The following is a 26,539-nucleotide window of genomic DNA, read 5'->3' as shown; positions in this document are numbered from 1 at the left end:
AGAGAAGAGTGCCTTTGTAGTCAAAATATGACTTATCCTTGCACAATGGCCAAATAATGTTGACTGATTGCTGGGGTGATGCAGGACATTTAGGCTGTGCAATTTAAAACAATTGATCCACCCAGTTTTGGATCTGGCCCCACTCACCACTGGCAAGGGTAGCCTAGAAGAGAATGTGGCCCTCAGTCTGAAAAAGGTTCCCCATCTCTTTTTTGAGCAACATGGTCTTCCTGAGCTCAGGTGTGCTCCTGCATCCTTTGTTATTCTGTGGTCCTGCCTCTATGGACCGTCAATCCTGACTCACTTGTCCTTTGGCTCTGGCTGCCAGCTTGCCCTACAGCTGTCGGTTCCCAACTAGGGTGAGGGAATCTGCCCATTTTGGTTTCCCATTGTTTCTCAGTCTTAGGTTCTTCACATTAGTTTGCTTTTGTAAAAAAAAGCACCCCCCCAACTCTTAAAAATTCATCAGCATTTTTGCGCGAACCTCTCCTAATATACACATTATTGCAAAACAACTTTCTCCCATGCAATTCATTTGTGTGTGTGTGTGTGTGTGTGTTTGTGTGTTTGTGTGTGATTTTCATTAATAGATGCATTTTTATGCACGCTGTACCCCAGCATATGCATTCTGGTAAACATTTATTTGGCACTGCAAAATTCAGAGAAGTGCAGATTGCAAAGGCTGGCTGTGTTTCTTTTCTCCTATTTGTTCCAGAAAGTGCAAATTCAGTTGGCTCACCTTTAAATGCAAACTGAATAGGATTTTCCCTCCACCCCTATTCCCAGCTCACCCCAGACTGCTGCCCACAGCCCAACCGTGACACTGTGAAAGAAGTGGCTTTTCTCAAAGCTGCCAGATTTAATGTCTCCCGCCTCCAGCCTCCCCACCTTCCTCCCTTTGAGGGTAGGCAGGAACAGAAAGGACAAACCAACCTTCTTGATTCCGACCTTAGGGCACCTCTGGGTACAGTTTAAAAACAAACAAGAAGAACATTCCTTCTTACCGGGAAATTCACTACCCAGAACAGAGAGAAGCCTGTACTCTGGATAAGAGCTAAGAAGCAAATGCATCTTATGACAGCACAAAACAACTCCCCTGACTTGCATATTATTTGGTTTGACCTTTCCTTAAAGACCAGCCATCAGCTTGTTCGCAGTTAAAGAGTTTATCAAGCCCATCTGGAGTACATAAAGGGGTTTTCTAAACAACCTCACCTAGCATTCTATTATTCTTATTCTTATTCTTATTATTCAGGATCTGCAATGCAGGGAGTTTGCAATTACAGCACCCCTGTCAGTATCTGTTTAAATATCTTCATCAAAGAAGAGCACCCAACCTGCCAAGGCAGAATTGTTCCACTTTTGATTAGCTCTTATTTTTAGGAACATAGACCAATGCTCCATAAAGCTTGGTATTTTCTGCACTGACTGGTAAGGGCTCTCCAGAGTATCAGAGAGGGAGTCTCTCCTAGCCCTACTGGACCCGGGGCCCTTTGCATGCAAAGCAGATGCAAAGCTATGGGTCTTTTATAAGACATTTTGGCTTTGTCCCAGGTGGTGACCTCAACCGCAGGACAGAATTCTAGCTCAAGTGGGAACCTGCACTAGGTGGAGAGTCTGGGGACATCCGGCCACATACTGCTAGCCCTGTTCCAGAACCAGGTCAAGGAAAGTTTGGTCAAGGAAAGGTCAAGTCCTAGCAAGGTAATGTCCGACAAAGCAGAGGGTAAAGGCAAGGTCAAGCAAAGTTGAGGTCAAACTCCACCTTCCCCCACTAAACACACCCAGAGTGGTTCAATAGTTAATCCTTCTTCCCAGGGAGTTCTAGGAAATGTAGCTTGGTGAAGGGGAAACAGGGGGTCTTCCAACAACTCTCAGCACGCTTAATGAACTATGGCTCCAATAATTCTCTGGGGGAAGCCGTAATAGTTTAAAGTGGCATCACACTGCTTTAAATGTATAGTGTAGATTTGGCCTTAGTGAGTGGAACATTAAGAGATCATCTGCTGCAGGCTCTGAGGAAGGGGTTGGCAATCTTTTTGGGCACCAGAGAAGGATTCTGGAAGCATCTCTGTGCCCACAGGTGCCAGGTTGGCAGCCCTTGTATAAGCAATCTGGATGCTATTTCATGCATTTGGTGTTTTTGATGAATTGGCTCCTGGTTACACCATTTATTAATACCTGTCTGCACGGAAAAGTCACATCTTTTCTTATTCTAGTTTTCTATATTTCAGCACAAAAACATACAAATTCATTTTCATGATCATTGCCCGTTCTATAATGAATTTTAAATGTTACAATGTTGATATGATTTAAATGATTTTAAATGATTTTAAAAGAAAATCGGATTGTCAAGTTATGTTTTGAAATGAGTTGCTATTAGACTGCTTATTATTGTAATGATGCATTGAGATGTATTTTTTTTGCTATCGTGTTGTAAGCCACTTTGGACATACCTGGGTAGAAAAGCATCATACATATTGAAATAACAATGCTGGTACTTTAAGCTGGCCATGCCTGAACTACTGCCTTGCTTCTTGGAAGGTTGTTGAAACTATTTGGCTGTCCACCACTGGAAACACATCACTGGGTTAGAAGAACCCTAAGTCAGATCCAGCCAAGGCAATTCTTATAACAAGGAAACCATAACTAGTTCCAAAAGGAGTGAATCACTGTACCTGATTGGGTAGTCCGCAGCACTTAGGTTAATGAAGAAATCCCACTGCCAGTCCTTCATTTCCATTAAATCCTGCATACTCTGCAAGTAGGTCGACAAAAGGCTCGCTCCTCCCCAGATCGTTGCCATGCGCCAAGAAGTAACTTTCACATTTGGATACTGGTTCGCAAACTGGAGCACTTGCCGGTACAGGTAATTGGAGCGCTTTAAGGCGACAGGGTGGGGTGGGGGGAGCAAGAAGGAGGAGAAAATTTAATGAAAAGGCTTCTGACACATTTGCACATGCATAAACCATACAGCCATGTTCCCCATCATTATCTTCCTCCAATGTTCCTTAAGTGCAGATGGAACGGGAAGAGGCACCGAGAGAGGCTCGGTGGAAATATTCTCCATTTCGTGTGGCAAAGCATTTACTGACTCATTGCAAAGAAAAAAACCTATAGAATGCCAGATGTGCTTGCTTACAAGTTAAATCCTCTTCCAAGTCAAGTGTGTATCGGGTTGTAGCCTGAGGTAGACTTCATTTTGGGAAGCGCCATCTATTTACAATATTCAGTTTTGCTTTTGTGAATGATGGGCGTCCAAGGCTATCGTCAATTCATCCTAGAATGGGCACAGGGAATCCGGGGCCTTCCACATATTTTTGGGAGTCCAGCTCTCCATCACCCCTGACCAATGCTCCCCATTTGTATCTAGACATTAGAAATATTGCTTCAGAACATGAGGAGAAATAGGGGAATTAAAGGTATTGAAGTGGGATGTAGAGTCTATAAATTAAGGGCATTTGCTGACAATGGAGTGTCAACATTGGAACAACCATTAGAGAGCGTCCCCAAAGTGCTAGAAGAAATTAAAAGGCTTGGAGAAGTGGCAGGTTTTAAAATAAATTCAGACACAACCACAATGTTGGTTAAAAACATGGAGGAGCAGTTGAAAAAATGTTTTAGAAAGGTTGTCTGGTTTAAAAATAAGTAAAAAAGTCAAATATTTGGAAATTCAGCTGAAAGCAAGGAACCTCAACTTATCTGTAAACAATTATATTAAATTGGGGAAAGAGGTTAAGAAAGACTTGGAGACCTGGGGGAGGATGAAACTTCCCCTGCTAGGTAGAATTTCAGTCGTTAAAATGAATGTACTTCTTAGGATGCTGATTTTATTACAATCAATTCTGATGGTAAATAATGCAAGTTGCTTCAAAGAATGGATCCCCCCCCCCAAATTTATCTGGCAGGGGGGAAAGCCAAGAATTAAATATAAAATTTCAGTAAATACAAAAGGAAGTGGAGGCTTTGCCCTGCCAGACTTGCAATTGTACTATGAGGCAGCTTGTTTGTGTTGTAAGGTGATGTAAGGTGTCTATGACAAAAATGTCTCTCACCAAACGAACCGTGAAAAGCATGATGAACGGAAAGTGGAGAAAACAGATGCAGCATTCCCTGTTTGTAACACAACCCCCCCCCCAATAAAAACTATTTTTAAAAATAAAAATAAAAATGAAGGCACCAGGTGAGGCTCCCTGAAGAGAGCATTCCAAAGGTGGGGAGCCACCACAGAAGAGGCCTGTTCTTGTGTGCTCACCCTCCAGACCTCTCTCGGGGAGGAGGCACACAAGGAAGCATCATAACTCAGTGGTAGAGCACCTGCTTTACACACAGTGGTCCCAGGTTCAATCCTCAGCATCTCCCAAATATGGCAGGAAGAGCACCCTGCCTGAAATTCTGAAGAGCCACTGCCAATCAGTGCAGACAATACAGAGCTGGATGGACCACTGGTCTGACTCAGTATAAGGCAGCTTCTTATGTTTTTGGTAAACCATGGTTTGCTTGTCCTTGTGGCTCACTGTTATGTGAAAATGGGGACCCTGAATGTTACCTACAGGAGTTTGCTGAAAGGCAACTAATTAATAATAGTAGGAATAATAGTAGTAGTAGTAGTAGTAGTAGTAATAATAATAATAATAATTTGAAGTTCACACATTTCTTGGAATAGTTTCAATTAAACTGTTTCACAAGAGAGAATTCTGAGTGGGGGTTTGTACAGAAAATAGTATTCTAACGAAAGTGACAATTGCTGTGCAATTCCAGGCATGTCTCCTCAGTCAAAAGTAAGCCCCACTGAGTTCAACCAGACTCACTCTCAGGTAAAGGTAAAGGGACCCCTGACCATTAGGTCCAGTCGTGGCTGACTCTGGGGTTGCGGCACTCATCTCGCTTTATTGGTTGAGGGAGCCGGCGTACAGCTTCTGGGTCATGTGGCCTGCATGACTAAGCTGCTTCTGGTGAACCAGAGCAGCGCATGGAAATGCCGTTTACCTTCCCACAGGAGCGGTACCTATTTATCTACTTGCACTTTGATGTGTTTTCGAACTGCTAGGTTGGCAGGAGCAGGGACCGAACAAACGGGAGCTCACCCCGTCGCGGGGATTCGAACCGCCAACCTTCAGATCAGCAAGTCCTAGGCTTTGTGGTTAAACCCACAGCGCCACCCTCCCTCTCATTCAACTGGGAGCAACCCCCAATGAACTCAATGGGGCTTACTTCTGAGTAGATGTGCAAAGGATGCACCATTAATATTTATTTCACGTTCTTCTGCAAGTCTTATCACAGACCAAATCCATTTGTTCATTGTAAACTAATGTGGAAACATCAAGAAGAACACTCCCCCTTTTAATTCTCTTCCATCTGGTCTGGGGAGAGCTGAAGCTCTTTTCAATTAGTATCTGAGCCTTTAATGGCAGGGGTGGTGGTGAACCTATGGCCCTCCAGATGTTCCTGGACTCCAACTCCCATCTACCCCATCCAGCATGGTTGATGGTGAGGGTTGATGGGAGTTGTAGTCCGAGATGTGTAGGGCCTCAAGTTCCCCATGCCTGCTGGAACGGCTCATCAGTTAGCACTGTACACATACTACAGTTAGAAATGGACCTGGGATACATAAAAGGGATGGATGGACACAGTGAAGAGGAGGAAAGGCTGGAGATACACATACATAAACCATGATGTATGGGGGAAACACACACAATAAGTGACATTAAAAATGGAGATTAAAGATGACGAAGGAAAAGGAGGGAGATGGGCAAAAGCAAATGGAGAGGGGCAGATTGACAGGTGGCGAGACAGGCAATTTATAACCAGTGATATATTACCTTGTCAACATGAATGTAATAAAAATGGTCTTTATGGTAAATAGCCTTAAACATGCGCGTCAGCTGCCGGGAAGCTCTGCCATGAACAACCAAGACAAATGCGATCCTGACTGGGTTTGCTGGCATGTATTCTACGGAGTCCTCATCCCACTGTACATTGTGGTTGGCTTTGCCTGTTTGGAAACAAAACAGAGTCAGGGCATCTGCAGAGTGCTGTACCAGGGCGGGTGGGCTGAGGGGACGAGTTCGGGTCACATTTCAGCAGGCGGAGCTCCCCCCTCCCTTCCGCCTAAGCAATCATCAATGAGAGACATGGCCTTGGGAGGGAAGACTCTGGCCTCACTTTCCCCAGAGTAACAGCACTGACTATCGGCTATGTTGGCAGGAGGGCTGGTTGCAAAGGACCTTGTCATTGAATGCAGCTTGGGTCCAGGATATGTTGAGGACCATTTGATGCCTTCTATCCCTGCCTGAGGTCTTTGGGAGTCATTGTTTGTGGCACCCATTCTTTGGCCTTTATCCACCAGGAGCCACACACTTATCATTGCAGGGTGTGTGGAATTCCCTCAAGGCTGAGATCAGAAACTCCCTCCCTGCTGAACTTCCCCATGCTTTGAACTTATTTCAGCAGGCATTTAAAGTAAGTTTACCCCAGTCATTGCTACTGCTTTTGAGCTGTGGTGTCCCTCCTGCATCCTCTGTTGTGTTTGGCTTAGAAACTGTGGCATTCAGCATTACAGTCATACCTCGGGTTGAATGTGCTTCAGGTTGAGCACTTTCGGGTTGCGATCCGTGGCAACCCAGAAGTAACGGAGTGCGTTACTTCTGGGTTTCGCCGCTTGTGCATGCGCAGACTCTCAAAATGACACCACGCGCATGTGCGGAAGCGGGAAAACGCGACCCGCAGATGCGTCTTACGTTCCATTCAGGATGCGAACGGGGCTCCGGAACGGATCCCATTCGCATCCTGAGGTACCACTGTATATAAGGTAAAGGTAAAGGGACCCCTGACCATTAGGTCCAGTCGTGACCAACTCTGGGGTTGTGGTGCTCATCTCGCTTTCTTGGCTGAGGGAGCCGGCGAACAGCTTCCGGGTCATGTGGCCAGCATGACTAAGCCGCTTCTGGCAAACCAGAGCAGTGCACGGAAATGCCGTTTACCTTCCCGCTGGAGCGGTACCTATTTATCTACTTGCACTTTGACGTGCTTTCCAACTGCTAGGTTGGCAGGAGCAGGGACCGAGCAATGGGAGCTCACCCCATTGTGGGGATTCGAATCGCCGACCTTCTGATCGGCAAGTCCTAGGCTCAGTGGTTTAACCCACAGCGCCACCCGTGTCCCACTGTATATACATTTATTAAAATAAAGAAAAACAGGAGCTGGAATCCAACAGCAGAGGCATCTGGCTGGAACGTGTGCAGACCAAGGGTCTGGAAAACAAGCCTTATGAGGAACGGTTGAGGGAGCTGGGTATGTTCAGCCTGGATTGGAGGAGACTGTGAGGAGTCACGAGAGACACATTTAAATATCTAAAGGTGTGTCACATGGAGGACAGAGCAAGCTTGCTTTCTTCTGATATGGAGGGTAGGACTCAAACCAATGGATTCAAGTTACAAGAAAGGAGATTCCGATTATACATCAGGAAGAATTTTGAACACTGCTAGGAAGGCTCTTCGCTCCCCTGCTACTCCCTCTCATGCTGCCTTTAAATGGGAAGTAAGAAAATGGGGCGGGGGGGAGGACTCCCATGAAGACCTTAGCTGAGGTCATGTAGCAGAAATGTCACGGAATGTTCACAAGTATTCCAATCTCTGAGAGGAAGCTGTCAGTTACTGAATGCTTAGCAGGGCGGCCGTTATGGGCGAGCAAGATCCATTAGGCTAGCTGGCAAACTCCATGCAATACCTAACGGAATGTGAAGCTTTATGTTGCTAGCTGGCTAGGGAGCTGACGAGGTGTGTGCACATGGTTGGGCGAGTCTAAAATTAGGCTTAGAAAAGCAAAGATATCACTACTTCCCTCTCACAAATTCGCCACTCTCTCAGCTGTTGCAAACGGTTGCTGCTTTTGCACCAAAATCCCTAGAGCTTTCCTGATATGCACAGAATAAGGATTTGGGTCAATTTTTCTCCTCCTGTGTACCTCATTCTGCTGTCATCCATCTCAGGGGAGGAGTGATTTAAAGTGATCTGCAAAATAGTTGTGGCTCTGTATTTTTCAAGGACCTGGTAATCTCTTTTCAAATACATATATTCATTTCCTCTCTCTCTCTCCCCCACCCCCATTTAGCCTTGATTTTTTCAGAGGTGATCCTCAAACCAAATTATTCCAGCATTAGGGCTACCAAAATTGAGAGTGGAATTTTCTATGCACAGATGAAAACAACAGCAACCCACAGCATTATAATTTTATTAGAGTGCCAGAAAAAGATGAATCAGACTTAAGCAGTAGCAAACATTTTCTGAGGGCACGCTGGAGAGTTTGGAAATCATTAGTTGATCCCCTATTTTTTTTTTGAGGGGGGGAAATGATTCATTTTTAGAAAACAAACTAGACAGACAAGTAATAAATCTCTATTTATATAGCCTCAATTTCTTCAATTTATCATCCTTAGCAATCTGTTCCCAAGGGCAACACCAATAAAAACAAGAATGACAGAACTTAGTATTTCTGAATTAAGAAGGAAAAATAGTCTTACCCCACTCTGCCTTGCAAAAGAACTCAGAAGGATCTCAAAAGAGAGGAGGAAATCTCTTCATTTGGATTGGGTTTTGCCATGAATTTTGAGCTTTCACACAACGTAAAAGCTACTTCTGGAAATACTACGGAATGCAGTGCAAGTTTAATGCTCCATTTTCTGTGCTATTTGCAAATGAATTTTTTTTCTGGAAACAACACAGAAATTTGCAAAACTTGTGTTATATTCCGTTCTATTTATGGAAGTGGATTTTAGGTCATGGGAAAGTTCATATTGTAATAAGGGAAACATCAAGAAAAGGGAATAAATTTCCATGTGAATGCAGCCTTGAACTGTATCTTTGTACAAAGTAAATGTATTAAGTAGGCACAATAAATATAAAACGTGTAAATAGATACAATATGTATGTACGTATGTATGTATGTATGTACACAGAGAGACATTATTAATGAAAAAACAAACTATAAATTCAGGCAGGTAGCCGTGTTGGTCTGATGCAGTAGAAATAAATTTAAAAAAAATAAAAAATGTTCAGTAGCACCTTAGAGACCAACCAAGTTTGTTCTGGGTATAAGCTTTTGTGTGCATGCTAAAGTTTAGTAACTTATTATTAAACTGAAAACTATGGAGAAACCTGGTCTGAATAGAGATATTGGATTCTTGTCTCATTACATATGCTAAAGCTATTTTTGGTCATCTGCATACAGTGGTACCTCAGGTTAAGTACTTAATTCGTTCCGGAGATCCGTTCTTAACCTGAAACGGTTCTTAACCTGAAGCACCACTTTAGCTAATGGGGCCTCCTGCTGCCACTGTGCCACCAGAGCACGATTTCTGTTCTTACCGTGAAACAAAGTTCTTAACCTGAAGCACTATTTCTGGGTTAGCGGAATCTGTAACCTGAAGCGTATGTAACCTGAGATACCACTGTACTATCCCTTGCTTTTCCCTGTAGGACTAATTATAGTCATTAACAGTCATCAACAGGTTTACCATACCCATTGAGTCAATCACCCATCTCCTACTACCCTTCTGAGAAAAAAACCCCACCCCACCCTCCCACTATATATAAGGGTCTGGTGACTTCTGTTTCAGTGTATCTGCATGCACACGAAAGCTTATACCCAGAACAAACTTAGTTGGTCTCTAAGATGCTACTGGACATTTTTTATTTTATTTTATAAAATAAAATATAAAATTGTCTTGTGCTAGTAATCTAATGTAATCATTCTGCGTTTTCTGTTATAAACAGGAAAAACAAAGTTCAGAAGATTAATTAGGCCTATAGGTGGTTCCCACTTCAAAATGTTTGAGGAGCACCATTTTGATTGGAGATATTGGTGACTGAACCTGGGCCTGTCTGCACAGAAAGTGTGTGCTCTGCCACTGAGCTATGGTTGTTCCCCTACATTAGGAAGAGATCAACGTATTTCACTTTAGCGTGCATGATACCAGCCTGCTCGGTTAAGAGTCACTGAACTCTAGATTCAAGTGAGATCCCACAGTGGGGCCTGATGTATAAGGGATGGAGATCCTCTGGTCCTCCAGATGTGGTAGGACTCCAACTCACATCACCCCTGGCACATGCTGGCTGGGGCTGATGAAGCCCAACATCTGGAGAGGTACAGGTTTCTCTTCCTTGATGGGTTGGGTGTTTTTTTTTGGGAGTAACAGTTTTTTCAATGAGAAACCAATATCAAAAGCAGGACATCAGAGACCCCTGTAATTTCTGTTCTTTCATATGAGGCATTTTAGCTTAGGAAACGTTAGAAAATATTCATTGAATGGAGGAGGATGAACCATTCTCAGAAAGATGGTTTCCGAAAAGGGGTTTTATCATGCTACTAAAATATAATATACACTGGCCAGTGTTAAGACCTTGTCTGGATATGGTGCTAAATGGTGGTTTATGAAGCTCTCTTGTTTTAACAAACCATCGTTTATTGCCCAGTCCCACTTGTTTAGTGCTAGATCTGAATGAGTCCTAAAAATGAGTGATTCCATGTGACATTGTGCATGCAGTTTGGAATCACGCTAGCATTTTAAAAAAGAAGTTGGAGCCAATGAGAACTCCCCTTTCTTAGCATGGGGGGGGGAGAGTTCAACCTCCCCTCCCTGTGTACAATATTCCCAATGAGAATTATCCTGGATTCTGTTTGTGGGCCTGATCCTTATCTTCCCCCATTCCCTGTTGGGCAAGTCTTCCCACCTCTCCATCACCTGATGTTTGCAATGACACCAGGTGACCCATTTGAAATCTACCTGCGTAGGCAAAGCAGCAGTGATCAGCTGAAGTAAGAATGTGGGAATAGCTTGGCAGAAACAAGAAGAAAACCACCAAGTCAAACAAACCAAAACGAAACTTGACTACATTACAAGAAGTGGCTGTTTGATCATAAACTTTCAGTGACCAAAATGCCACTGGAGTGGTCAAATCTGGCACCCAGATCCTATGATTTGGCTTGTGTGTGTTTACGGGCAACAATATTGCAACAATAACTAGGGATGGAGGAGAATGTTTGTGTGTGAAAGCACATCTACAATACCAGAGTCAAAATACAGCCATCCTTCAGAAGGCACACAAACCTCTGAAGTTTGCAATGCAGTTCACCAGCCAGGAAAGGGTACAAAATGTGCTCGATAAATGCATATTTTAGTGAAAATAACACACAAAGATTTTTTTAGATTAGAGGAGATTGCTTTGTACACATAAAGTCATGTGCACATCAGGAGACAGTCACACTACAAAGCTGATGAAATTTCATGAGGCTTTTTCTTCTTTTAAATCACAAACTGATGTGGAAATGTGGAGAACTTTATGGTTGGGGAAAAAATAAGAAACGGAGAGAAACCAAAATTGAGGGGTTCTCCCACCCCTAGAGGCAGCATTTGCATGTCATCATGTCTGGGTGAGATTACGCTAGGAGAGCGTTCAATAGAGCTTATTCTTAGCATTTCATCTCCCAGCGCAGTGAGTCTTGGGATCAGCCTGAAAGTTTCCTGTAGTGAACAAAAGCATGTTCCCGAATCTCTCACCCACCAACACCACTATGGGGGCCCCAACCTCTTCAAAAGATGCCTTCTTTTCTCAAGCAGTGAATGTCAGGTTAATTTCAGCTTGATGCTATACAAGGGAAGCAAATCAATTCCTTTTAATGGAACAAGAAAAAAAGATCGATATAAAATTGCATTTTTCTTTCTAAATTGTTTAAAGAACAGGCAGATAATAATAGAGCTAAAACAATTGGTTGCTGAGAATCAGCAGGATTGCAATTACTCTTAATAGTTTTTTATTTATTAATATTTAGAAGCTGAGGTGTACGTTTGGGGATGACATTTAAATGATCAATAACCCCCTATGCAGCATTGACTTGCACCACATACAATGATAACAGCATGTGCTTGGTTGAGTAAGAAAAGATCTGTAGTCCCTATTAGCTCAGTCAGTAGAGCGTGAGACTCTGAATCTCAGGGCTGTGGGTTCGAGCCTGATGTGGGGCAAAAGATCTACTGGTTGGACATGCCTGGACTAGATGATCCTCGTGGCCCCTTCCAAATCTACAATTCTATGATTCCTGCCTTTGCTAAAGGCCTCAGTGGCCTTCCATAAAGTGCTATGTACTATACTTTGGAATGTTTTCAACCAGTGTGGAGCAGTGGTTAGAGTGTCAGACTTGGACCTGGGAAACCAGGGTTCAAATCCCCACTTTGCCATGAAGCTCACTGGGTGACCTTGCGCCAGTCACTGCCTCTCAGCCTAACCTACCTCACAGGGTTGTTGAGGGAATTAAATGAGGAAGGGGAGAGCCATGAATGCCACCTTGAGCTCCTTTGATATCTGTGCTGAAAGTTAAGACATCAAAATAGAAGTTGGTGAGTTTTGTGTTGCAATCAGGAGGCAATGTGCTGTCCCATAAAGTACAACCTAGCTGGTTCTGTCCATCTTCTTCCCCTTGGATTAGCAGAAATGCTGCAACTGGCCTGTGGAGTTTTTTTTTAAGGACCCTGCTAGGGAGTGCTATAAACCCCTGTTGACACACATGCTAAAATACCCCATAGCTGTCAATTTTCCCCTTTACTTGCGAGGAAACCTATTCGGAATAAGGGAATTTCTCTTTAAAAAAGTTGACAGCTATGCATTACCCATACCTGCATGAATTAGGCAACAGGGTGTCAGAAGTGGGACCACATTCAGGACAACATCCTATCCTCTACATTCAAAGACTCCAGAAGGGAGTGCAGAAGGTCTCAGGTTCAATGCCTGACATCTGCAGGGCTGGGAATGTCCCCAGTCTGAAACCCTAAAGAGTTTCTGCCAGCCAGTGTGGACAACACTGAGCTAGATGGACCAAGGGTCTGACTTGGTCTAAAGGCAAGCTTCTTATGCTCTAACATATAATGCATACTAGAATGTTTCTGCCTACTGACACATTACGCAGCTGCATTGTGTACATCACTTATCGAAGATAAATGGGTAGCAGGCATAGCAGAACGCCGTTCCTTTTGCAGCTCCACACACTATTTATTTAGATTGTGCCAATAAATGATCATTATAGCTGCATTACTGGAACCACAGGGTAGGGCTAAATTCTGCAACCCTTTGTTATTTTTAATAGCACTTATTCACACAATTAGCATAATTGATTTCAGCAGTACAACACAGGCGACAAAACAGCTACTCAGCTTGAGCAACAATTGCAGAAGCCATCTTACCATTATCACACCCTCCTACTCACTTGCTTTCAATCACTGTTTTCACCTCTTGGGCTGAATCTTTTTCCAGACTAGCCGATATTCTGCCTCTGGGGGATTTCTAGATGATCTCTTCTGCCACTACACTACCAGTACTTATGTCTTTTTTTATAATGTTGTGGTTTTCTTTTTCTTCCAGGATCCTTGCTCCCACCACCCTCAAAGCATGATTTTAATGCATCTTCTAGAGTCATGGATAAGAGACAAGATAGCTGCTAATCAAAGCAGAATATCTGGAAAAGACAATATTCCTTATAAATATCACCTCTGCCTTTCCTTTGAAGTTTTCACAATGCTTTATAAAATCTACGTTTGCTACAAATTGCGATTGATGGGATTGTATTCAATGCTAGGCCCACTCAAGGTTGACCCATTATACTGATTGGAAACATTTAAAAGCATTAATTTCAATGGGACTATTTTTGAGGAGGACTAGCATTGGATATGACGCATGAAATGCTTTTCAACTTCCATTGGTTACAGCGATAAAGGGTAACACCAGCACTTTGAATTGGGCCTGGAAATGCAATTGGTCCACATGTGGCAGCATCTGTTCAGCCTGTCTGGTTATACACTTTGTGTGATTCTCTGCAGCAAAAAAGGGGAAACGGCAGAAATCCAGTCAACTAATGTGGAGGGTGATGTGGCTAGCCCAATTTGTGAAACTCTGATTTTCTTAATCTACACGATCTGGGGGGCATGGAGAAAGTCTAAATCATGGGTAGGCAAACTAAGGCCCGGGGTCCGGATCCAGCCCAATTGCCTTCTAAATCCGGCCCATGGATGGTCCGGGAATCAGTGTGTTTTTACATGAGTAGAATGTGTGCTTTTATTTAAAATGCATCTCTGGGTTATTTGTGGGGCATAGGAATTCGTTCATATTTTTTCCTTCAAAATATACTTCGGCCCCCTCAAGGTCTGAGGGACAGTGGACCGGCCCCCTGCTGAAAGGTTTGCTGACCCCTGGTCTAAATCAAAGGATAGCTAATGTAGTACCTTCCAGTTGTTTTGGACCCCAGTTCCCATCACTCCAGACAGGATGGTTAGGGATGATGACCCTTAGGGTCCCTTCCAACTCTACAATTCCATGATTCTATGGTCTCTAAACTAACCTCTTCAACCTGCATTTCACAGGTATAGGGAGTCTGATCAGCATGCCAGTCATTTTTGTTATTTGGATATTCTCCTGGCTACTATCCAGTCGCATGCAAACTGCATTCTATATGGAACCAGAATGCACCGGCAAAGTAGCTGTTTATGCATTTTAATATTTTTTTAAAAAAACCCAAAACATCAAAACAAAATATAATTCTCTTCATTTAGGATTTCATAGTCATAAGCAATTGCTGAAATCATTTTTGTGTTTTACAAATCAGCGCCTAATAACCAGGACGCTGGTACACGACATGTACAAGCGAGATACAGCGATATGGAATCTAATTTACAAGGATAGCTATCTTGCCAGACCAATAATCTTAACAGCAAACTTGCTTTTTTGACATTTCTAATTATGAAGATGCTATCATCCCTCAGAGACAAATCACAATTATTTCCTTGCTTTGTTGGAGCATATGAGCCCGCCGTGTTCCCCCCCCCATCCCCTCCATCGACTCATATGCATAAACAAATAGCACTTAAAAGTAACAGTACATTCATTACTGTGGAATTAGAATGAATTCCCTATTAAAAATACCTATCACATCACTTAACAGCTAATTAGTTCATCATAATCAACACGATCACAGTGAATACTAAATGGTTATACAAGGATCATCTATTTGGTGGATGCAGAGAGGTGCTTTTTCGATGTACTGCCCGCCCTGCGAGGGCTCCTTGGCTACGAAAAGCTCCAGCTCTGCTGAGAATATGTCTATAAATGACACAATCTCTTGGGAAGGGCTGGTTATGCTGACTTTCCCCCCCTTTTTTAAAGAACTGATGCCCACCACCCCTTCCAGGAAGGGGTGGCTAGCACCCACTGGTACTCTTCCCAATAGGTCTTGCCCCGATGAGGCAGTTGCGAGGACTGAAGATCCCCGCCTTCCCACTGCTCCTTAAGTCTCCTCCTCCCTTGCTTCCTTCCCCAGCAGCCTCACTGTCATTTGTCTTGTCTCTCTTTGTTCCGCCCTCTTCATACTTCTTCTGGGAGGAAAGCTGGTTGCAGTAAGAGGGGGAGACTCCTAGGCTTCTTCAGCAGCTTGCCTCATCTCTGCCTCTTGACCCACCTCAGATTCTGCCTCTGCTTCTGGACTGCTCTCTGCCACAGCCCCGTCCTGCTCACTAAACCCTGTTGCCTCTTCAGCTTCCAAGACCTCCTCCTCCTCCCAGTCTGCTCCCTCTTCTCTCTCTGACCGTTCATCGTTGTTCCACCACCAATCCTCTGGCTCGGATCCGGGTTCCCTTGGAGGTTCCCCAACTGGTGCCTCCCATCTCTCCTTGCATCCAGCCAGTCCATGACACAGAGCCACCACCTGACTGGTTATATAGAGAGGTCAGCAGTGGACCAGCCTCCATTAGGGGAAGAGGGAGGTATTTTTGGACCTTCCAGATGCTTTTGGACTCCAATTCCCATCAGCCCCAGTTAGCACGGCCAATGGTCTGGGATGATGGGAGCTGTAGTCCAGCAACATCTGGAGGGCCACAGGTTCTGTATCTTTGCCCTACAGCTAATTATTTGGAGGCCTTCTTATAACAACCTATCCTGAGCTAAGGCCTCAATATCCCATAATTCTGATTTATTTAGATTTCTGTATCGTCTAGGGTGTTTTGCAATAGCTTGTAACACATTGTATACATAACAGCAACAATCATTAAAATAATTTGCTCACGTTAAATGGGTGGTGGTGGGGGAAACACCTGAATAACTCTATATAAGGCATCTTTCTGCCTATATATTATAGATTTATACCAGAAGCAGTTTAAGTTTATGGCCCCAGGGGGAATGGTAGTCTGTATAAGTTGTAATCACCTTTATCATTTTACTATTTCACATCTCTGCACAAGCTGCAAAGCAATTTTCACTTTCTGTTGGCCATTTTGCTCAAATAAACGTTTTTATACCACATGCTTCTTGCTAATTCCCTTACACTAGCTAAGGTAATATCGGCATTTACTGGATATTTTCCCTGCAGTAATAAGCAAGGCAAGATTTCTAAGGTAACCGCAATGCTGTTCACCTTTATTCTTTTTTAAAGTGTTGGCGGTGCACAATTGTTTTTCGGTAAAGATCTCTAAATGAGTACTTTTGTTAGCACATATAACGGATAAGCATTGGCAGGTATGAGTTCAGAGATGTACAAGGAGATCTAGGGACAATCTGGTTCTTTCTTCTGAGGTACTGATGCAAGCACTGAGCAAGGGCCACAGCTCAGTGGGAGAGAATCCGCTTTGTGAGCAGAAGGTCCCTGGTTTGATCCCCAGTTAGGGCTGGGAGGGACTGCTTTCTGTATCCCCACAGAGACACTGCCAGTCAGTGTAGACAAAGCCTCACTCCGTATAAGGCTTCCCATGCCCCAGTTGGATCGAGTTGTCTTTCCTAAACTCTGCACGGATTTCCTCGCCCTTCCAGATAGAAGGAACAAAACTATGCCAACCCTCGCAGGAATGGATGCTCAGGCAGCCTGATTCAAATCTCTTCTCCTCTGCTTTGATCTCACATAATCCATTTTTAGGTTCTAATCCTTCAAAGCGCAGGTAACTGCGGGCAGTTAACCACGGCCTCTAAAGCGTCACAGATGAAATAAATTAACCGAAAAGGCAACAATATTGATGTAATATAACAAACGCCATGGATGTCACCAAAAAAAGAAATGAGAGAAAGGAGGAGGGGGGGAGGATTTATCAAGGCAAAGGGCTCAAATTAGACTCAGGGAAATAATCTTTATTGATTCCATCTCTCATTTTGCTCTATTTCGGGGATATTAAAAGCCTGGTTGATCGATAACGTAACTTCCCCTCCTTCTCTTTAGGACAATGAAACACGGACAGAGGAGAATCTTCATTTTCTCGCAGGGGGCAGCAGATCCAAAGGCAAACATGGCAAAGATAGGAAGCTGTTGTTTACAGAGTTCAGAGCATTAGCAGCTTAAGATGAACCCTGCCGGATCAGGCCAAAGGCCCATCCGCCCTGCATCCTGTTCTCAGAGTGGCCAACCAGAGGCCCCAGTTGGAATCCCCAAAGCCAGAGCTGAGGGCAAGACCACTCCTACCCACTTGTGATTCCACATAATTGACATTCAAATGTATACTGCCCCCAACAGGAGAGGTGGAACACAGCAGTTGTGGCCAGTAACTATTGATAGCCCTATCCCCCATTAGTCCATCCAGTTACCAGTGTCATCTAGGGATGGGAAACTGGATCTGGACATTGGGCTGGATACAGAATAGGCCCACCCTCCTTAGGTCACCTTTGCTTGGTGGGTGGGGCTTCTCGCCAGTCAATCACCAGGCACCAGGAGATTTGACTTCAAAGGAAGAATCGGGAGCTCACTCGAAGAGGGCTCAGGACTCTTGCTTTCTTAGATGGGAGCCTTAGAAAAGGTGGAAGGCAGGGACCTTCAGTCCTGGCAACTGCTCCACAGGAGCAAGACCTGCTGGGAAGGGTTTCTGAGACCACTACGCCGCATTGTATGTTCATTTCCTTGAATAATTTTTTCGCTTTGCTGACGACAGAGATCTGCATCCTTTCTCACTGACCTGTTTAGGACTCCAGCCCTGACACTCGTGAATAAGCAAGAGTTGTTTCTCTCCCTAGCAAGACTGTCAATCGGCTTGGCTTGGCTTCCTACTGCTGAAAAGGACGATCTCAATGCAATTTTAATCCCCCCAAAATCTACTAAATTGTACCATCCTGCTTGGACTGTTTGCACCAACCACACTCTGTTGTTGTTGTTGTTGCTGCTGCTGCTGCTGTTGTGCTTATTAACAGCATTTCAGCTATTTTAACATTGATTAGAGGTTTTTTTTTGCGGGTTTCTTTTTGCAGTTCCAAAAAACAACAGCAACGCAACCCACGACACACGCCGTGGATATCAATTGAAGGATACCGCAAATAAATTTGACATCAGAGCGGAGGGAGAAGAGTGGAAACGGGACCAATTTATTTCGGGTACATTGCTTGTCAGATGGAGAAATGAAACATAATTTATGGTGTGACATTTCCAACAGCAAATAGATTCTAGCATAAGCAATTAACACTGGTTCTGTTTGGCAGGCTTTGGGAGATTACTCATAGGGGTGTGTGTGTGTGCCGAGTTACAATAGCACACACATAACAAAATAGAGCCTTTCTGTCTTCACCACCTTACATCAAATCCCTGCAGCTAAAAGTTTATGATAAAAATATATTCCACGTATGTTAACCCTGTACTGACTCAGGACAAAAGCCTGTTGCCAAGGTGGGGGTGTAACAATAGTCTGTTGCTAACAAGGTGGGCAGGAACCAAAAGGTTTGCCCCAACTCCATGGAAAAATCCTCTCCCCAAGACATTCTCACTAATGGGGAGGAAATTTTGGAGGAGCCTTTCCTTCTTAAAGAAGACAGAAACTTGCCTCGTACCATATCAGACTATTTGTCCATCCGTTTTGTCTACACTGGCTGGTTCTCCAGGGACTGGGGAGAAGTTCAATTCAGATTGCATTTAAAGGTAATTCTACCTAATCTGCATTTCCCAAAACAATACAAGAAGCAAAACACAGCCATCTCTTCAAATTCACACTACTCTCTGAATTTTGTAATGCCCATCTTCCACCAAGTAAAGGGTACGAAAACACATATGCCAGGGGACAGTGTCTGTAAAAATGAATCTATTCGCAAATTAATTCTATTAAGGAAAATTGCTTTGCAAAAATTGAGGACATCAGGCACAACGCCATATAAATTTTTTTTTTTTGTATTTTAGGAGAAATTCCCACTAAAACGCCGATCAATTTTCATGAGGACTTGGGGGGGGGGAAAGTTGAAAACTGATGTGGAAATGTGGGGAAGTGAACTTTAAGCCTGGATACATGAAGAATTGAGAGAGAAACCAAAACTGAGATTTACCCATCCATAGGGGCATCTCATACTCTCATATGTTCTGCCTAATTTGGCCCACTCTAACCACCTTCTTTGACCACTCCTGCCCTAACCTTGGCAAGTGTCTCTAATATCCAAACACATCCCTGAAAGCCTTAAAAAAAGAAAGGAAGAAAAAAGCCTTTCAGGGACAGAGGATTCTTGATATCTCCAGGAGCTTACTGCATTCCTGGAAATGCTCTGATAATTAAGAAGCGTTTCCTAAAGTTTAAATGACTGGGAAACCATCAGGGTTGACGTGTGCAATCTGGAGTACTCGGTGTAGCACTAAGCGAAAGTGGGGCTTAGCTATCATGCGGGCATCTTCTGAAAAAGCCACCATGCTTGTTTCCATTTCTGTGATATTCCGCTGCGGTAAGGCAAGAGGCACTTGGGAGCAGATGGGACAGCAGCACTTGGGCCTTGCTTGCCTGGTTGCAGTTAACTCTAAAGCAGCTCCCAATCAACAGGATTAGATGATACAAAAAATGAAAAAGAGAAAGGGGCTGAATAATCCTCTAAACATCGCATAGTCGCTATATCTTTAATATGATCCCACTAATCCAATTAAGGCCCAAAGGAAACCACATCTCAAATGCCATGCTTCAATGTGATTTGCTCTGTATCTCCTAACCATTCATTAACAAGACATATTTTTAAACCAGGCTTTCCTGACTTTCAAGCTGGTGCTTGTTGATCTGAAGTGAAGCAGGGGCCCCACTCCCATCCTTGCCTTTCCCTTCCTTTCAAACAACCCAGTTCTCTCTGATTCTTCCCTGCCGAATATAGCTTGCTCCCAAGTTCACCTCTTTTCCTCTCCTTTCAAATTTGAACAGAGGTTGAATGGCCACCTGCCAGGGATTCTTTAATTGAGATTCCTACATTTGGACTAGATGACTCTCAGGTCGCTTTTCACTCAAAAATTCTATGATTCTAAGTGTGGGATTATGAATTATTTGAATTCTGGTGCTGGAGGAGACTCTTGAGAGTTCCATGGACTGCAAGAAGATCAAACCTCTCCATTCTTAAGGAAATCAGCCCTGAGTGCTCACTGGAAGGACAGATCCTGAAGCTGAGGCTCCAATACTTTGGCCACCTCTTCTCTTCTCTCATGAGAAGAGAAGACTCCCTGGAAAAGACCCTGATGTTGGGAAAGATGGAGGGCACAAGGAGAAGGGGACGACAGAGGATGGACAGTGTTCTCAAAGCTACCAGCATGAGTTTGACCAAACTGCGGGAGGCAGTGGAAGACAGAAGTGCCTGGCATGCTCTGGTCCATGGGGTCACGAAGAGTCGGACACGACTAAACGACTAAACAACAACAAGTGTGGGATGGAGGGATATGAAAAAAAAGTGTGGAAAGCCAGTTTTTTTTGTGAACATTACTCCTACCCCATCCATTTTTTGGTGTGTGCAAAAACTGAACTTCAGCAAAAATCCAGCTTCCCTTTGTGCGTCCATTGCTTTTATTCATTAGGAAAGCACAGCAAGAAATCCTGCGCTAAAAAACAACCCACCCTTCTATTTTGGAAATAGCATTGCTCCAGGTAAGGTGAGTGTTATTCTAAAAAATAATATATATTTTTTTGGTGGGGGAGAATCTACCAGAACCCTAGAAGTCTTTAGCAATACCATAATTACATTCCTCCAGTATGCAAACCCAAAGGAACATACGGCCCTTTTACAGCAGGCAGATCTCAGTGCAACTGTGAACCCGATGTGCGCTCCTTTTTAATTACACATGTGCCTGCTGAGGACATATGATTGAGTCTAGCAAAGCTAATTCACAACCAGCATGAGAGCAGGCATTAATATTAAATATTACACCCCGGCTGGTTCTCCGGACTATCAATTATCCCCAGAGATGGGGACAAAATGGAAATTGGCAGGAGTCGATTCCTGTGCCAATGGGAAGTGATGCTGACACAAGCATAGCGCATCCTGGAAATAAAAAGGAAGTGGCCAGGCTCCTGTCTGCATTTGTTGTACGCTACACCCTGATTCCCCCCCCCCCCAGCGTGGCACCCATGGGTGCTATGACACCTGCAAACATTCAGGTTGGTGCCTCTTAAGACCCCCTGTCCCTCTACTTTTTTTATGGCTTTAGGGTGGGGTAGGTGCCTTTTTTTATAGGGTATTGCCTCCTTTTATATATATATATAAGTTTAATTCATTTTAAGGTCTGTGCAGGTGTTTGTTCTGGGGTTTTTTTTGGGAGGGCCTGCTTTTAAGCACTGCTGATTTTCCTTCTGTGAAATGGGTATTTTGTGGTCCTCACAACAGATTTCAAAATGTGTTGGGGACCCCAAAGTAGCAAAATGTTCCAGGGGCAATGCTTTGCAAGGGCTTGGCTTCCTGGGAGAGGAGAGATCATAGAATAACAAAATCACAGGATTGTAGAGTTGGAAAGGACTCCAAGAGCAGGAATCACAGCTAAAGAATCCCTGGCAGATGGCCACCCAATCTTGGTTTAGAAATCAAGGAGAGTCCATCAGCACTACCAAGGAGCTCATTGCAGACTTAGAGCGATTACTTTTAAATATGCAAGCCGGGCATAGGCCAGAGGTAGGGATGTGCATCTCTCTAGATGTTATGGGACTGCAGCTCCTATCATCCCTTAACATTGGCTATGCTGAATGGGGTTGATGGGAGCTGGAGTCTAGCAAATAGGAGGGCAATAGATTTTGCACCTCCAGCAATGACAGAGGCCAATCGCTTAAGCACTGTTATCAAATCAGCAGACCCATTGCCCCACACCAGATCCCCAGAGAGAGCTGCCCCAAGATATTTTCAGCCTTCCAGGGACACAGCTCATTTCTCTCCCCCTATGTCTGTCTTCCAAATTTTAAGTGCAGCTTCTCTCATACAGATTTCACACATCAACCCCAGACCTTTAGCTAGGAGTGGGTGATGGGGAAGAAGGTGTTCCACTTTCCCCAAATGGCTTTCCACATTCCAGGGAAGATGTGGGACTAATCACCTCCTAACAATTAGTGCCCTTAAAGAGACATCCATCACTCATCTTGGCTCAATTACCTGCAATTTTTCCAAACAAAGGATGTGGCTGGCACAAATTGCTCACTGACCACTAAGGGACATCAGACAGTCATTCTGGCCCATTAACTCCCTTTCATCCAAACCCAAGACTCATTCGTGGCAATCAGGTAAAAAGCAACATTATTCCAATGATAGTGACAATTCTGTCTCCCTCGCTCTTCACAACAAGGCTGTTGTTTACTGGGCACCAAGGGTGCTGAGAGTCCTTAGGGGGTTCCTATTCCCCTCACAGAGTTACGATTCTCAGAGTGGCTTAACAATCAAGCCCTCTCCACAGGGAACTCTGGGAATTGTATTTCTGAGAGCAGAACAGAGGGTTTCCTAACAACTCAGCACTCTTAACAAACTACAGCTCCCAGAAGTCTTGGGGGGGATACTACGACAGTTTAAGTGGTATCATAGTTTGGGGAAGCTTTTAATGTTATCCTAGTTTCTGGAAGCTTTTAATGTTTGGTATTATTAGTATTAGTACAGTATTAGTATTAGTAGTATCTTTGCTGGAAGCTACAGTAGTACCTTGGGTTACATACACTTCAGGTTACATACGCTTCAGGTTACAGACTCTGCTAACCCAGAAATAGTACCTCAGGTTAAGAACTTTGCTTCAGATGAGAACAGAAATCGCGCTGCAATGGCGCGGCAGCAGCAGGAGGCCCCATTAGCTAAAGTGGTGCTTCAGGTTAAGAACAATTTCAGGTTAAGAACGGACCTCCAGAACGAATTAAGTATATAACCAGAGGTACCACTGTAATTAGGGACGCGGGTGGCGCTGTGGGTAAAAGCCTCAGTGCCTAGGACTTGCCGATCGAAAGGTCGGCGGTTTGAATCCCCGCGGCAGGGTGCTCTCCCGTTGTTCGGTCCCAGCGCCTGCCAACCTGGCAGTTTGAAAGCATGTCAAAGTGCAAGTAGATAAATAGGGACCGCTTACTAGCGGGAAGGTAAACGGCGTTTCCGTGTGCGGCTCTGGCTCACCAGAGCAGTGATGTCACGCTGGCCACGTGACCCGGAAGTGTCTCCGGACAGCGCTGGCCCCCGGCCTCTTGAGTGAGATGGGCGCACAACCCTAGAGTCTGTCAAGACTGGCCCGTACGGGCAGGGGTACCTTTACCTTTACCTTACCACTGTAATAACAATAACAATAATAAGTGGTATCATAGTGTTTTAAATGTATGGTGTGTATGTGGCCTAGATCAAGCAGTCTCATCCCTGATTTTGCATATACCTTTCCTGGTATCTGTGAGTGCAGCATAAGCAACTGCAAGTGTCTCCAGAATGTGAAACGAAGATTGATGTCCCAGCGGGTGTCAAGGGGAGAGCTTGCAAGTGCCAGGGATTGGGCAGCAAAACGCAGCCCTGCCCTGCCTTACCTTGTCCCTTATTTCCATATTGTTCAAAATGGAAGTGAAGCAAGCTCAAAAAGGGCTACCCATTTCTTTTCTTTTCTGGGCATCAGAAACATGTTATTAACCAACAAGCAGGCCAGCTGCACAGGGACCTTTAAATGACAGTCACATCCCTTTAGAGGTTATTAAGAATCGTAATTGTGCATTTTCAAGATCCCAGCAATAACTGCTTTAGGACGGGTGTTCAAAATGCTGAACTAATGGTTGCTTGAAGCCTGAACTTCCAGCTATGTTGAAAGTGTATATTGAGTAACAGAATATGTTCTCCATTTGCATTTCATTCCATTTAATTGAAAAAATACAGAGCAATCTATTTTTCCCTTCTGGGTAATTAAAAGAAAATAGGCTTAAAAAACAACAACCAGCAATTTCAGGTATGCAAAACTTGAGAGAGAGCGTCATTGGTTTTACACCAGAAAGTAATTTATATGTGAACTTCTGAGTTCTTTAATCAATCAGCTGCTTCAACAAGGAATTTAATACTGTAGTGTAAACGTTTCATAGCTCAGAATACAGATGTCGTGCCGAAAATTATGGAACTGCTGTTTTTTTAATTTAAAAAATAGACATTGTTTGGGATTTGATTGACAGTCTCTTCAGGGACAACAGAATGCAGGTGGGCATATGCACTGATCAAAACTCGCTCCAAAACTCTGTGTCTGAGGAGAAGGAACAGAAGGAGGAAATGCCATTTCACACAGTGTGTAGTTTGACATATGGCGTTTCCTTCCTCAAGATGAGGTAATGGCCACTAACCAATGGCAAATGAGAGATATTTATGGAGGTATTAGAATGTATTTCTGTGTGCTGCTCTGGTTCGCCAGAAGCGGCTTAGTCATGCTGGCCACATGACCCAGAAGCTGTCTGTGGACAAATGCTGGCTCCCTTGGCCTATAGAGCGAGATGAGCGTGCAACCCCAGAGTCATCCGTGACTGGACCTAATGGTCAGGGGTCCCTTTACCTTTATTAGAATATAAGAACAGTTCAAGAAGACGCTGCATCAGGCCAATGGCCCTTCTAGTCCAGCATCTTGGTCTCAAGGTGGCCAACCAGATGCCTGTGGGAAGCCCAGAAGCAGGACCCCCAGTGCAACAGCATTCTCACCTCCTGTGTTTTCAACAACTGGTACTCAGAAGCATTACTGCCTCTGAAGATGGAGGCAGAACACAGCCATCAGGGCTAGCAGCCGCCAGTAATCTTCACCTCCACCAATTTCTCCACCTGTTTTAAAGCCATCCAACATGGCAGCCTCCAGTGACAACAAGTCCCACAGTTTAACTATGCACTGTGTGAAGTACCTTTTTTTGTCTGTCCTGAGGATAAGGCTGGCCGTGGCTATTTGCTACCCACAGAGGCCCTGTGCTTCTGAAGACCAGTTGCCTGTTGGCCAATGTCAGAAAAGGATGCTAGGTCTGATGGGCTGATCTAGCAGAGCTCTCCTCAACCTTTTTCTAGTCTAACCATCTGCCTATGTGTTTGATTTCCGTGAGCAGAGAGGATTGGTTGAAATGTGACTGAATCCAGCAATTCTGCCCCCAGATTACTAGCAAGCAAGATCGACAGTGTCCATCTTGAAGCAGGCAAGTAGAGCTGATGAAGAAGGCAGCCAAGCAGTAGAGTGAGCAGTGTGTTAGCATGCACTACCATTAACATTCAAAGCCCTAAATGGTGGGAGCCCCAAATGCCACCTCCTTCCCTACAGACCCTCTCGGGGGCTAAGATCCGTGGAGGATGCCCTCTTGAAGCTCAGGTGGTGGTGGCTGGGGAGAGGGCATTCTCTGTGGCGGTCCCTAAGTCGCAAAACTCCCTCCCCACACTTGAAACTCATTTTTAGGGCTCCCTGTATTTTATGTTATTTGAAAATCGGGAGTGGCAGCCACATCTCTCCTTTCCTCATGGGCCGACTTACCTTCCAGAGGGCAGAAACGAGTCACTTGCTCCGGCATCAGCTTCCCCTGCTTATGCTGACAGTACATTTCGGCAATCTCCTGCCGACACTGCTTGGATTTGGCTCGGGAGAGCGCGGAGATGGCCTCCTTGCCCGAGATTTCGCATTTGGGGGGCTGCTCGTAGGCGAGCTCAGGAGAGCTGTTCCCATTCTTCTTCAGATGGTGCTGCCTGGCCTGGGACCTGTGGATGTCTTTCAACTGGCTGCCATTGATGCTGGTCTTTGGGACCGGGTGGCCGTACTGCAGCACCTCATTGGAGCTTTTCCCCAGGAGTGAGTTCTCTTTCACCTTCTCCTCCTGCTCCAGCTTCCTCCTCAAACGCTCCTTCTGCTTGCTCAGGGGCTTTTTCACCAGCTCCACCTGGTGCTTCTGCTTCTGTGTCCTGGGAGCAAAGTTGCTATTGTCTATGTTTTCCAAGTCCTTGGGGACAGAGTTCTCGTTGTTGCTGTCCGTCCGCATTTTCTCCTTTGGCCGGTGGGAAAAGTAGCCGTCCTGGAGAAGCAAAGGGGGAAAACAATTATTGCTCTGATAATTCGGGATGGTCACTGGCCTGTGTGGATCTGCAAGGTGCCTGACACTGAATCAGACCGTTGGCCCATCTTCCCATCTGCACCAGACCTTGAAAGCACATTCAATGCACATTTAAAGCGCAATAGCTCCTTCCAAAGAATCATGCGAACATGTTTCATTGTTTGTGAAGGGTGCTGGGAAATGTAGCAATGTGAGGGGGGTATTGAACATCTGGTGGGCACCATGCTAGCCACCCCTGGAATATGGAACTGAATCATTTCTCTTCTGTCT

The 26,539-nt window shown here is 44.5% G+C and overlaps 1 protein-coding gene across 1 annotated transcript in view; it reads right to left on the bottom strand.

Moving 5' to 3' along the window:
• The window catches only part of XYLT1 (xylosyltransferase 1), a 162,614-nt gene that overhangs the window by 41,000 nt on the left and 95,075 nt on the right, over window positions 1-26,539 (bottom strand). Inside the window, exons 3-5 of the mRNA XM_083413406.1 lie at window positions 25,699-26,230; window positions 5,823-5,995; window positions 2,679-2,881 (exon numbers count right to left, since the gene is read on the bottom strand). Coding sequence (XP_083269532.1) covers window positions 2,679-2,881; window positions 5,823-5,995; window positions 25,699-26,230 — 908 coding nt within the window. The remainder of the gene's footprint in view (window positions 1-2,678; window positions 2,882-5,822; window positions 5,996-25,698; window positions 26,231-26,539) is intronic.

This window comes from Podarcis tiliguerta (genome assembly GCF_965153285.1).
Source record: "Podarcis tiliguerta genome assembly, chromosome: 14".
Lineage (NCBI taxonomy): Eukaryota > Metazoa > Chordata > Lepidosauria > Squamata > Lacertidae > Podarcis > Podarcis tiliguerta.
This window is presented reverse-complemented; position numbering and strand designations above follow the sequence as displayed.